This window comes from Dendropsophus ebraccatus, chromosome 5 (assembly GCF_027789765.1).
Source record: "Dendropsophus ebraccatus isolate aDenEbr1 chromosome 5, aDenEbr1.pat, whole genome shotgun sequence".
Lineage (NCBI taxonomy): Eukaryota > Metazoa > Chordata > Amphibia > Anura > Hylidae > Dendropsophus > Dendropsophus ebraccatus.
Genome location: NC_091458.1, coordinates 138,050,695 through 138,063,241, shown reverse-complemented (window position 1 = coordinate 138,063,241; position 12,547 = coordinate 138,050,695). Strand labels below are relative to the sequence as shown.

Here is a 12,547-nt window from a genome sequence, read left to right as displayed (position 1 = left end):
GCTCAAAATACTCAGGGGGACTTGGTGAGTAAGATCAGTTAGGTTAGGGAGCATTTCATTTTTTAGCTTTTAGGACCCCTTTAACCCGGCTGCATTTACATGTCTGTAATACATGGGGGGAGATTTATCAAACATGAAGTAAAGTGAAACTGGCTCAGTTGCCCCTAGCAACCAATCAGATTCCACCTTTCATTTTCCAAAGAGTCTGTGAGGAATGAAAGGTGGAATCTGATTGGTTGCTAGGGGCAACTGAGCCAGTTTCACTTTACACCATGTTTGATAAATCTCCCCCATAGTCTGTAAGCTCACTGTATATCACAGACTGAACTCTTATGTAACTCCTGGCATCAACATTTATCATTATGCCGGGAGCTCTTTAACAGCTTAAGTTCTTTGCAGCTGAACTGACTCTGTTCTATAATAGTTCAAGAGTTTAGTCCGTGATGTACAGTCAGCTTACGGACCCCATATTACTGCTGTGAATGCAGCCTTAGCCTACAAAGCCCATCTTGTGCAGCAACAAGCTAGACAGAGAGAGAGAAAGGCTTAGCAGAATGCTTCTCCCCCTTCATTCTAGTGATCTGTGAGGGTCTGAATATCCAGTTCCTATAATTTTTTTTTTTTTTTTTTTTTTTTACAGTGTCAGTGACCGTGTGCTTCATCATAGCTTCTGTGGTACATTCAGTAATACAAAAAATAAGTCCCCATATTTTAAATGGGAAAAAAAACCTAGAAGGTTGTGGAAAGAAAAACAAAATCTCCACAAATCAGGAAGGGGTGACATGTATTTATGATGAGAGCTTTAATTTTTTTTAATTTAAACAGATATTCTTAATTTTCTTTCAGATCCACCTAGCGCACCTGGAAATCTGACCGTGGATGGGATAGATGCCACCTCTTTATCCCTGAGATGGAAAGCTCCCGAGACAGAAGGAACCTTTGCCGTAGATGGATATTTGATTGAATACCAAAAGGAGGGCAGTAAGTCCAGATGAATAAGTCCTTTATTTCCTGATACAGTGGTGTAATTTAGTCATGTGATAGAACCGTTTCTGTGGATTATGATGTGTATTTGACTTATCCTATTAATATCAGTGGGAAAATTTAGTTTTAAGGGATTGTTCAGCATTTTTTTTTATATATTGCTGCTGGTGCATATAAAATAATAAACATGTTATGGTTACCAGTCCACGTTCCTCTGGTATCCTGATGCATTTTTCTCTGGTTTCCCCCAATGACTTCAGATCTTCCTCTTCTGAGACAAACTTGTTTTGGAGTGGCAGCCCTCTTAGCCAATGACTGTGACAGGACAGCTCCGCGGACAGTGATTGGCTGAGCCGGCTTTCACTCTTGAGATGAGTTCATCTTGGAAGTGGAGGCACTGCAGTCAGTGAGGACACCAGAGACGATGCATCGGGATACCAAAAGAACGTGGAGAGGTAACTTTAATATGTTTATTGTTTTATATGCTCCAGCAGCAATATATAAGGCCCCGTTCACACAGAGTAAGAGCTGCGGAATTGTCCGCTGCGCAATGCCACCAACCTCCGTGTCATAATAACACTCTATGGAAGGTGCGCGTGCTGCATCTCTTGGTGCTGAAGAATGAACGTGTGCATTCTTTAGCGCGGACAGACGCAGAGTGATGCAGCGCGCGCACCTTCCATAGAGTGTCATTATGACACGGAGGCTGACAGTATTCCGCGGCACACAATTCCGCCGCTCTTGCTCTGTGTGAACGGGACCTAAAAAGACTGACCCCTGGACAACACCTTTAAATGTCATTATGCCTCTTAAAGGGGTATTCCACTCAAACATTTTGAACTTTTGATCTGTTGCTGCCCATGGTGAGACTAACAATTCCTTCCATACTTATTATTATCTATTCAGTCTCCTTCCCCCAGTTCTGAGCTGCTGCTTTCTGCTGAAAACACAAAAATCTGTGTGTATGAGCTTTTCTCTCTGTCTCCCCCTCCTCCTCCTCCCCCTCCCTTCTGAGACGGCTGATATAAACAAGTCAGTTTACAACTGCAACATTGTAGCTTCTTTGTAATGCTGGGAGGATTATTCTGAGGTCAAGTTGCTAATGAACTTGTTGTGATTAATCCTCCCAGCATTACAAAAAAGATACAATATTGCAGATAAAGCCAGTCAGGGGCTTGTTTACATCAACCATCTTAAAAGGGATGGGGAGGAGGAGAAGACAGAGAAAGGTCACACACAGAATTTTGTATCTTCAGCAGAAAGCAGCAGCTCAGAACTGGGGGAAGGAGACTGAATAGATAATACCAGGTATGGAATGAATTGTTAATCTCACCATGGGCAGCAACATATGAAAAGTTATGTTTGAGTGGAATATCCCTTTAATTCTCCTCTTATATGTGAACCACATTATTAATACAAAAAAATAAATACATAAAATGAAAGTGAAACATAGAGACAACTGTTTACATGGTTAGAGATAGAAGTCACATTTTCATTCAGGGAGTTTTTTTTTTTTACCATTATAGTCAGTGTGCACATGTTTTGATCTTGGCACTAGAGATGAGTGAACCTGGAGCATGCTCGAGTCGATCCGAACCCGAACTTTCGGCATTTGATTAGCGGTGGCTGCTGAACTTGGATAAAGCCCTAAGGCTATGTAGAAAACATGGATATAGTCATTGGCTGTATCCATGTTTTCCAGACAACCTTAGAGCTTTATCCAAGTTCAGCAGCCCCAGCTAATCAAATGCCGAAAGTTCGGGTTCGGATCGACTCGAACCCGAACCCGGTTCGCTCATCTCTACTTGGCACATAGCCTATCTACAGCACATGATCTGTCTAAAGCAGTGTTCCCCAGCCTGTGCCTCTCCTACTCCTGTCACACCCTGAGAGCTGAATGCCGTAGTATTATGCATGAGGACTGGAGGACAGTCCAGGCAAGCAGCGTGGTTATAAAACCTGGAAAAGTATCTATCAATAAATTAAAAAAATGTGAAGTATTTTCCCTGCCCACCATTGTCTTCCAGTTTACACACAAGTGCTATTTTATACAGAAGAGAAGATCAGTGCATGGGTACTTACAAGCCAGATACACTCTGGGAGTGGAAAAGGAGATACATACGCAGCTTATAGATACCAGGAGTGTGGCTTTAAATGGCAACTCCAGAGGGAAAAAAACATGCTGGTGTCAGAAAGTTATATAGATTTGTTATATACTTCTATATGAAATTTTAAAGCCTTCCAGTACTTATCAGCTGCTGTATGCCCTGCAGGAAGTGGTGTTTTCTTTTCAGTCTGACACAGTGCTCTCTGCTGCCACCTCTGTCTATGTCCAGAGCAGGAGAGGTTTTTTTGTGGGGATTTGCTACTGCTCTGGACATTTCCTGACATGGACAGAGGTGGCAGCAGAGAGCTTTGTGTCAGACTGGCGAGAATACACCATTTCATGCAGGACATACAGCAGCTGATAAGTATTGAACGACTGGAGATTTTTAAATAGAAGAAATTTACAATTTTTTATAACTTTTTGACTTTGTGATTTGAAAAACAAAAAAAATTTTCTGGAGTACCCCTAACTATAGCAAAGCCCTAGTATTCCTAGCAGTTGTCTTGGTGTCTTTCTTGCTAGAGAGTTCCTAGTGGGCAGCACTTTGAATTGATTTCTTAGCATAAAATTATCATTAGGCCACTTTTACACATACAGGATTTACAGCAGACTGCGAGTTTCCCAGTGAAATCCACTGTGATCCTGTGTCCTGTCATTTTCTATGGGTTTACATACCCGCAGAGGATTATTCATTTCGCTTCGAGTATGTAAACCCATGTGCCACTTAACCCTGCCTGGCTAATACATTACCGGCCGTACCCCTGCTTGCTTCTCAGACTCCCGCCTCCCTGGTGTCCTGCTCAGCCAATCAGCATGCTGTCCCGCCGCGGCCACTGGTAACCACGTTTATTGGCTTGGATCTTCCTGGCCTGGTTCTAGGACTCCAGCAGAACATCCAAATGGTGAAAGTGCCAGGATGTGAGGGATATTCCTAGAAGTTTCCAGCCTACTAAAATTTCTCTAATCAAGTAACTCATTCATGAAGTAGAAACCAAAACCAAGATGAACATCTGAGAAGGTGCAGGCCAGTTTCTCCGGGGTCAATGCTTAGCAACACACTTATAGGGCCAGACTGCTTTCACATTTGCCTTGTACATTATAGTCCTTATTTATGGGCTTATTTCTGTTTCTAGGTTGCAATTCAATTGGAAACAGAAGATCCCCCTCTATAATATTAATATATTGAGAAGGATTGTCTTTGTGAAACAACCCTTTTAAAAGAGAAGTCCAGCAAAATTTTAACTTTTCCGTCAGGCAGGGGAAGCATAATAAACAAGTGCTACTTACCTCTCCCTGTGCTTTTAAAGTGCCGTGTTACAGGCTCATGGGCAACCACCAGAGCTCATTTTCCCTCGAGTTCCAATGTCGTCACAACTCAAGGGAAAATAGCCAACCCGGCTGATGGATTGTCCATTCAGCTAATCAGTGACTGCATCGGTGTCCCACCCCAGTCACTGATTGGCTAAGCAGGCGATCCATCAGCCAAGTTGTGACGTCGCTGGAGCAGGAGATTCAGGAACCCAGTGGGAGTCCCGGAGCGATAAGGCAGTGCTGGGGAGGCACGGGGGAAGGTGAGTAGTGCTTGTTTATTATGTTCCTCCCTGTACTGCCTGCTGGAAAAGTTTTAATTTTGTCGGACAATTTTGTTGTATAACAGCTGCTTGCTTGTTGTTTGCAAACAATTGTTACTGGATCGGTTGTCTTTGTATTGTCTTTCAGGTGAGGAGTGGGTGCCTGCGAACAAAGAACCCAGCATCTCCACTCATTACAAAATTACAAGTTTAAATACTGGGGATAAGATTTTACCTCGTGTCAAAGCTGTTAGCAAGGCTGGACCCAGTGATGCCACGGCTCTGGAACATGCTGTTGTGATTCGTGAAATAGTAGGTAAGAGATTTCCTATATTTATTGTTCTTTGAAGACTTGCTTAAGAGCATCATCTCCTACGAATCTAACCTGCTGCTAGCCCCCTATAGCGCTGGGGATGCTGAGGAGGAAGGTATGTGTCTTACTGGCAGTGCTCCTAACGGTGCTCATCTAACCTGCTTATAGTTCCCCTTTAAACATTTAGGGAGTAATTTATCATTGTACTTACATACACTTTTTTTTCACATAGGGCTATTTTGTGACTTTTTTTTTTCTTTATTTCTTAAAAAAAAAATACAAACACCTTAACAATCATGGTTTGAATCGATGTTGCAATACAATCATATGACAACATATAAAAAATAATAATAAACATAAATCACATTATAATTAAACTGCCCTTATTTTCCTTATTTCACGGCTGCATTTTTCTTTCAATTCTACTCTGTGTGGACTGAAGCCTTGCAGTGATGTGTGATAACAGATGAACATAGGGCGCTCATGGCTGGTAATTCACAGTAAAAGTGCATATGGTTTCTCCATCTGTTATTTGCTCTGTGCAGCTGACTACCTCCAGCAGTACGGACTCTCTTACTGTCAGGAGACACTTGACAGCTGAACAGGGTTTGACCAAATGGGGCTTCACCTAAATTGTCTAGACTAGATGATCAGCAGTGGTTAGCTGCTCATATATGGTCATCTTCAAACTGGGCTACAGGTCACAGGGAATAAAATAACTGGCTTTTCTTTTAGGATGCAATGCAATAACTAAAAGCCCTATTACACAGGCTGATCTGTCAGATCAACACTCGCTTGCTCCTCTTTCCCCGCTATTACATGCGAGTAGAGCTAAAGGAGCTGCAAGAGGGGCTTCCTGGACAATCTTTAGCCCATAGGAGATAACGGCGGTCTTATGCCACTGCTCCTATTACATGGAGCGATAGCCAGCAGACCGCCATTATCGTTGTAGTTTTTTTCAACATGTTGAAAGACAAGGATCAGCTGACATTGTGCATTTCGGCTGATCGTTGTCTTAACACTAATTATTACACACAGCGATTATTGGCCAATAATCGCTTGGTGTAAAAGGGCCTTAAATCGTGAGGGAGCAAACCAGTGCCTCTGGCTGTTAGTAACAATTTAATTCATTTTATTTATAAATGATAAATGTTTTATTTCTATTTTATTTTTATTTCTAAATTATTATTTAATTTCTAATATTTCTAATATTTTTTTTATGTCCCTGCACTTTTTAATATTTCCTTTAATGTTCCTGCACTTTTATTTACTATGACACTAGTTTGCTTCACACCACATTATTATACTGTATTTATGGATAATAGATCTTAAGTTAAAAAAAACAAACAAACAAACAAACACAGCTTTTAAAATATTTATTTAGAATGCATAGAATTATTCCCAGTGGTAGTGTAGCTGTGCTACATGCCTCTTGCAGAGCTCTCCTATGTTCTGTCCTACCACCTGTGCAGCCATTTGACTGTTGGTGATATATGTCCGGTTTCTAAAAGGACAATCTATAAACGGCCATCTAATTTGAAGCACAGCTGTTAACATGCCTCTATATGTGTCCAGCTTGCTGACCATGGCTGGTTCTAAAATTAGGGCCTGGTTTTACACACTGTCCCTTTTGGAATCTATGGATATGTATGTCTTTTCAGTAATAAAATAATATTTCATCATTTAAATGATCAGATTATTATTCTGGCAATTGAAGAGTTATATTACCGATCCAAAAAAGACAAAATCTGCAGGGTTTTTCCTAGATTTGTAGAGGCTACCTTCACACTAGTGGAGACTTTGTGTGTGAATTGGAATTTTACATGTGGCCACTACAGTAAATGGTTAGGTTCACACTACGTAAACATAACGGACGACATTGTGCACATAACGTCTGTTGAAAAATAACAGACATTTACACAATGATGGCCATTAATATGAATGTTTACATAGTTTGAACCTAGCCAAATTCTGCAGTATCAAAACCATCAATAGAATTACCAGCTGCCATGAACTACCGGCATACAGCCCATGGGGGTTTGGAAGAATCCCAGATGTATTTGTATGCACCTCCTGTTTGCTGTATAAGCTCCGGGTTGTAGTACTGGTCCTTTCTTCAGTTAATCGCTTTGCACAATGTTATGTTCTGTGCCTTCAGACTTGTCGTATGTGTATGCATGCATTTGTAAGTAAGTTTGTATGTGTTTTTTATGCATGCATATAATAATCTGAGCTTGTATTGTGTGTGTGTATGTTTTGAACTATGTGCATATATTCTTGTGTTAAGGTATGTGCACACTACAGAGTTTGTGCTGAAATTTCATGTCAATTCTTCGAGCGGACAGCGGATTAAGCTTCACAATATTATTGAGTCATTGGCCCAGGCGTAAATTCCGCCTGTCCCATTGAGTCAGTGATATTCTGAAGCTCAATCCGCCATCCACCCAAAGAATTGAGATGAAATTTCTGCACAAATTCCGTAATGAGCACATATCCTGAGTGTGTGTATGAAGTGCGTGTAGATATGTGCACTGTGAATCGGTGTACAGTATATGTATTAAATTTCTGTGTATGTGTGTTTGCACCTAACTCATTTCATTTTAAGGTCCGTTGAACACTTGTTACACATATAAACAAAACCCCAACAAATGAGTATCCAGCTATGCTATAATTGTTTAATTGTCTAGGTGCACATTTACACAGAGATTTATCTGACAGATTATTGAAACCAAAGCCAGGAATGGATTTAAAAAGAGGAGAAATCTCAGTCTTTCCTTTATTTCCTTTCCTGTTCTCTGTTTTATAGTCTGGGCAAGTGCTGATTAAAGGGCCAGCTGCACTATTATTGATGTGTGTAATAGGTTCTGTGAGTGAGCACTTATCGCTTACCTGATGGGTCGGGCTGCTGACCTTTAGAAAGAAGTTCTCCCAACCTATGTTTGGTACTCTCCGATTCTTCTCTGATACTACTAAAACAATCTTTTTGCTTTTGAGTCTTTGTCATCTCTTGTAAGGAGAATGTTGTACACTAATTTTGTTCATAAACTGTATTTATTTTAGATCGTCCAAAAATTAGACTCCCAAGATACCTTCGTCAGACCTTTATAAAACACGTTGGAGACACCGTGAATTTGGTTATCCCCTTCCAGGTAATGTGATCTGTTTCCAGGCAGTTCGCTGTGTCTGGCCCATGTTCATGCATGGCCTTTTTGTTTTAGATTTGTGAATCTGCAGCATGCTCTTTATGTCTCTGGATTTTTGCCTTCGATTTTATCTTATACAATGCAAAAATTGCAAAATTAGAATTTTCCCTTTAGAACAGTGGTCTTAGATTTACAGGGTGGCTATCCCATGACTAGTAGCCTATTATTACCCTGCACATCTTAGCCTGGAGTCACACTGTATTTGCAGTTTATGCCCAAAACAATGGCATGGGGTGGGTTAGCAGCACCTGGGGCAAGGCAAGGTAAAGCATAAAGCAGGATTTTGCTGATATGGTTCCCTCAAGCACCATTTAGAGCTACTGTGCAGCTCATGGCACGTACTGGTTACAGCTGCAGCAGTAGCTTTAGTAGGCAGCGCAAGACGGAAAGAGGCAGCAACTAGTCATCTGGGCAGGGAGCTGCCCAGGACTAGTCACCACTCTTTCCTTGTCGGCGTGCAGTGCGGGAATGATTGACAGGCAGAGAAGGCCACTCACAGGCCTCTTTGCCTTTCAATCATGTACACACTGTACGCTGTGCACAAACCAATATCCCCCCATACAGTATCCATTTAGCGGTGATCCCAGCTCCGTACAGGCTCTGCCAACAGTTTAAGAGTTTGCATTGCAGTTACATTCAGTGACTGGGGACATCTTCTTGGAGTTGTTCTCTCTTCTTTTCTTTTCTATTTGGCTCAACCCACCATGAAGATTTCTTCCATCCATTACTCGCAGTGGCGGATTATAACGTGGGCGGTTTGGGCGGCCGCCCGGGGCCCAAGGCTCCGGCGGGGCCCGCGCCGCCCACATTAAGATCTTACATAGCAGCGCCAGCAGCACATCACTTTCGGGGCCCAATGGGCCCCCGAGTGATGTTCTGCTGTGGCGCGCTGTTGTCGGAGTCTGCCGCAGCACCGCCTCCTCTCTCCTTGCCGTCTTTGCGGGGCCCGTACTTCTCTCCTGGCGGCGTGATGACGTCACATCATGCGCGCCGCCAAGCAGAGACGTTCGGGCTCCGCGGGGCTGCACTGTGAGCTTCCAGCCTGCGTGACAGGCTCTCTCTGCCGGAAGCTCACCCTGGCTCCCTGCCGCCCGACTATACCCCCTGCCGCCCGGCTGTACCCCTTGCTCCTTAGCTGCTCTCCATGCCGCCCCATCTTCTCCCCCTGCTGCTACCCTTCATCATCTTCTCCCCCTGATGCTACCCCCATCATCCTTTCCCCCTGCTGCTACCCCCATCATCTTCTCCCCCTGCTGCTACCCCCATCATCTTCTCCCCCTGCTGCTACCCCCATCATCTTCTCCCCCTGTTGCCACCCCCATCATCTTCTCCCCCTGCTGCCACCCCCATCATCTTCTCCCCCTGCTGCCACCCCCATCATCTTCTCCCCCTGCCTTGCCAGCCCCCCCCCCCCCCTCCCCGGCCTCCGTCGCCCCAGCTTCTCCCCCTGTCACCCCAGCTGCCTTCCTTCCCCAGTCACCCCCATCTCCTCGCCTGCAGATGAGTTGGGGTCGGAGAAGTCTTCATGATGCTGTGCCAAATAGAGAAGAAAGGAAAAATTGAGCGTCGGCAATCGGAGAAGACGTCACCTGTGAGTCATTAGTAACTGCACTGTAATCACTTAAATTTGGCTGGGTTCACACACAGTATATTTCAGGCAGTATTTGGTCCTCATGCCAGGTCCTCATAGCAACCAAAACCAGGAGTGGATGGAAAACACAGAAAGGATCTCTCCACATAATGTTGTAATTGAGTGGATGGCCGCCATTTAATTGTAAATATTTGCTGTTATCTAAAACAACGGCTGTTGTATTGAAATAATGTCCGTTATTTACTGTTATATGACGGCCATCCACTCAATTTCAACATTATGTGGACAGAGCCTTTCTGTGTTTTCCATCCACTCCTGGTTTTGGTTGCTATGAGAACCTGACATGAGGACCAAATACTGCCTGAAATATACTGTGTGTGAACCCAGCCCTATAGTGTGCAGAGCCTGTGTACCATTGGGGTCTAAATGGGTCAGTGTTTTGTTTGCGGTAGTGTACTGACACAGCCCCGGGGTCACTAAAGTACACTAGCGAAAACTTTTAAACTAGAACCCAACTACAACTGCAGGCACTACAACTCCCAGCATATTATGAGGGCTGCAGACTGTCAGTACATGCTGGGAGTTGTAGTGCCTGCAGCTGTTGTAGTTGGGTCCTAGGTGGATTATACACTGGATGCTTTGTGGCATATAAGAATACATAGATCTGTGGGGGCTCAGTGCAGGGAAGTGACCCCAGAACATCACTAATAGGGGATAGAATAAAAACATCTCCCCCTGTCCCCTATTAGTGATGTTCTGGGGTCACTTCTATATACTGATCCCCCACAGACCTCTGTATTCTTATATACCCCACACAGCCTGCTGGGGTGGCCGGGGGGGGGGGGGGAGGGGGGGGCCCAGGTTGGGTGGACAGCCTGGGGCCCAGGGTACATTTAATCCGCCACTGATTACTCGGCTCTACAGGCTCTGCCAGACAAACATCATAGTCACTGTACTTTTCAAACACATTCTCTACCTTTTCCCTACCCTCAGTTCCCCAAATAATGCCTCACTTTGCTCCCTGCATTGTATGAGTAGGTAAGAGGGTTGGGCGAGGGGTAAAGGTATTTGGTGGGTGTAGGTAGGTATGTAGGTCACCACTGTGTAGGTAGATGCCCCAGCTGGTAAATAATCTTCCTCCATTAGGTAGAAGCACTGAGTAGGAAGGTAATCCACCCATCACCCATATTAAAGGAGTATTCCCATTTCAACTAACATAATTATATTTGCAGGACTCGTCAAGTTTAATATTTTCGTAAATACATTCTGCCATTTTGGAGTCAGGAAGAATTTTTTTTTCTGTGATGGGGCAATTGGCGTCTGCTATATAAGAGGGGTTTTGCCTTCCTCTGGATCAACATAGTAGGGTTTCTGTCAGTTGAACCTGATAGACTCTGGTCTTGTTTTAACCTTATTAACTCTGTAACATTCATTTAGCAAACTTGCCTCCTTCTCCTGATATCCTGCTCTTTCCCACCCATTGTTGACTGCTCGTTGTCGAGATGATAGGGGAAGGTGATAGTTAAATAAGTTGGGGAAAATGGGCATCAAGTCAAGGCAAACTAGTTTAACAAAAGTTTCGCCATTCTAACATTTTTGCAGATACAGATGCAATTACGGACCATATTTCACAGATCATGGATGTGTAATGTGTAAATAATGTTTGCAGATTGCAGATCCGTAAATATACGGAAAGTGTGAGTCCACTTGAAATGAAGTAAATCATGGATCCGCAATTACAGAACATGTGATCCTGATCATTAATTCTGCCTGTAGGTAGCGGTAAACGGCTGTTGTTTGTACCTAGTGGGAACATAGCCTTAGCCTGTAGTTCTGTTTCAGTGTTTCCTAAATATTCCTTAATATCAGATTTTTTTCCTTCGCACAGGGTAAGCCAAGACCACAAGTTAATTGGACTAAGAATGGACAACCTCTAGATCCCAAACAAGCAAGCGTTAGGAACAGTGAAAGTGACACCATTCTTTTTATCCGTAAAGCTGACAGGAAAGATTCGGGAGTTTATGAGCTCTCAGTAAAAATTGATGACTTGGAGGATAAAGCAACAATTGACATAAAGATTGCAGGTAACTTTCCATGTGAAGAGAAATTGATTTGACTAATTTCAGACTGGTTATCTCTGTTAGTTGAGAAGTTAATGCCAACTTTGCCAATAATAAAGGCAGTAAAGAAGTTAAAGGGGTATCTGGGGAGCAGTGAAGGTTCCACCTGCTTTCCATTTCCTCCCCATAGTATAACTTCTGAGAGGAGGATGGGTGCGTGTCAGGAGCATAGCTCAATAGCTGCGGATGTCACCCCTTTAATACCAACTTCTCAGGTTGTCTAGAGCAGCGCTTCTCAATTCCAGTCCTCACCAACAGGTCATGTTTTGAGGATTTCCTTAGTATTTCACTAGTGATATAATTATACTTAGTGCATCAGGTATTATCACAGGTTTCCTTTGTATGGGAAATCCTCAAAACATGACCTGTTGGTGAGGACTGAGGACTGGATTTGAGCACTGGTCTAGAGTATTGGATATGCCTCCTTGTTTGTGTTGAGTACTGGAAAAGGCTAATGTGTGCAAACCTGGTGGTCTAGCATATTAGGTGCATTCATTCCTGCTATCCTGTTTGTCTAAGGTAATAAAGGGTAATGGAGAGGTCAATGTCATCATAGAAAAATCTTTTGACTTGTCATAGAGACATACCATCATTTAGGTAAAGTGTCCAACAGCACCAAACACAAGCGTGTGGAGAGAAGCCTTTGTGATAGTAGATA

The 12,547-nt window shown here is 43.2% G+C and overlaps 1 protein-coding gene across 1 annotated transcript in view; it reads left to right on the top strand.

Annotated features, from left to right (window-relative positions):
- The window catches only part of LOC138793852 (myosin-binding protein H-like), a 47,286-nt gene that overhangs the window by 23,348 nt on the left and 11,391 nt on the right, over nt 1-12,547 (top strand). The window contains exons 2-5 of the mRNA XM_069972566.1: nt 847-981; nt 4,811-4,978; nt 8,036-8,124; nt 11,658-11,853. Coding sequence (XP_069828667.1) covers nt 847-981; nt 4,811-4,978; nt 8,036-8,124; nt 11,658-11,853 — 588 coding nt within the window. The remainder of the gene's footprint in view (nt 1-846; nt 982-4,810; nt 4,979-8,035; nt 8,125-11,657; nt 11,854-12,547) is intronic.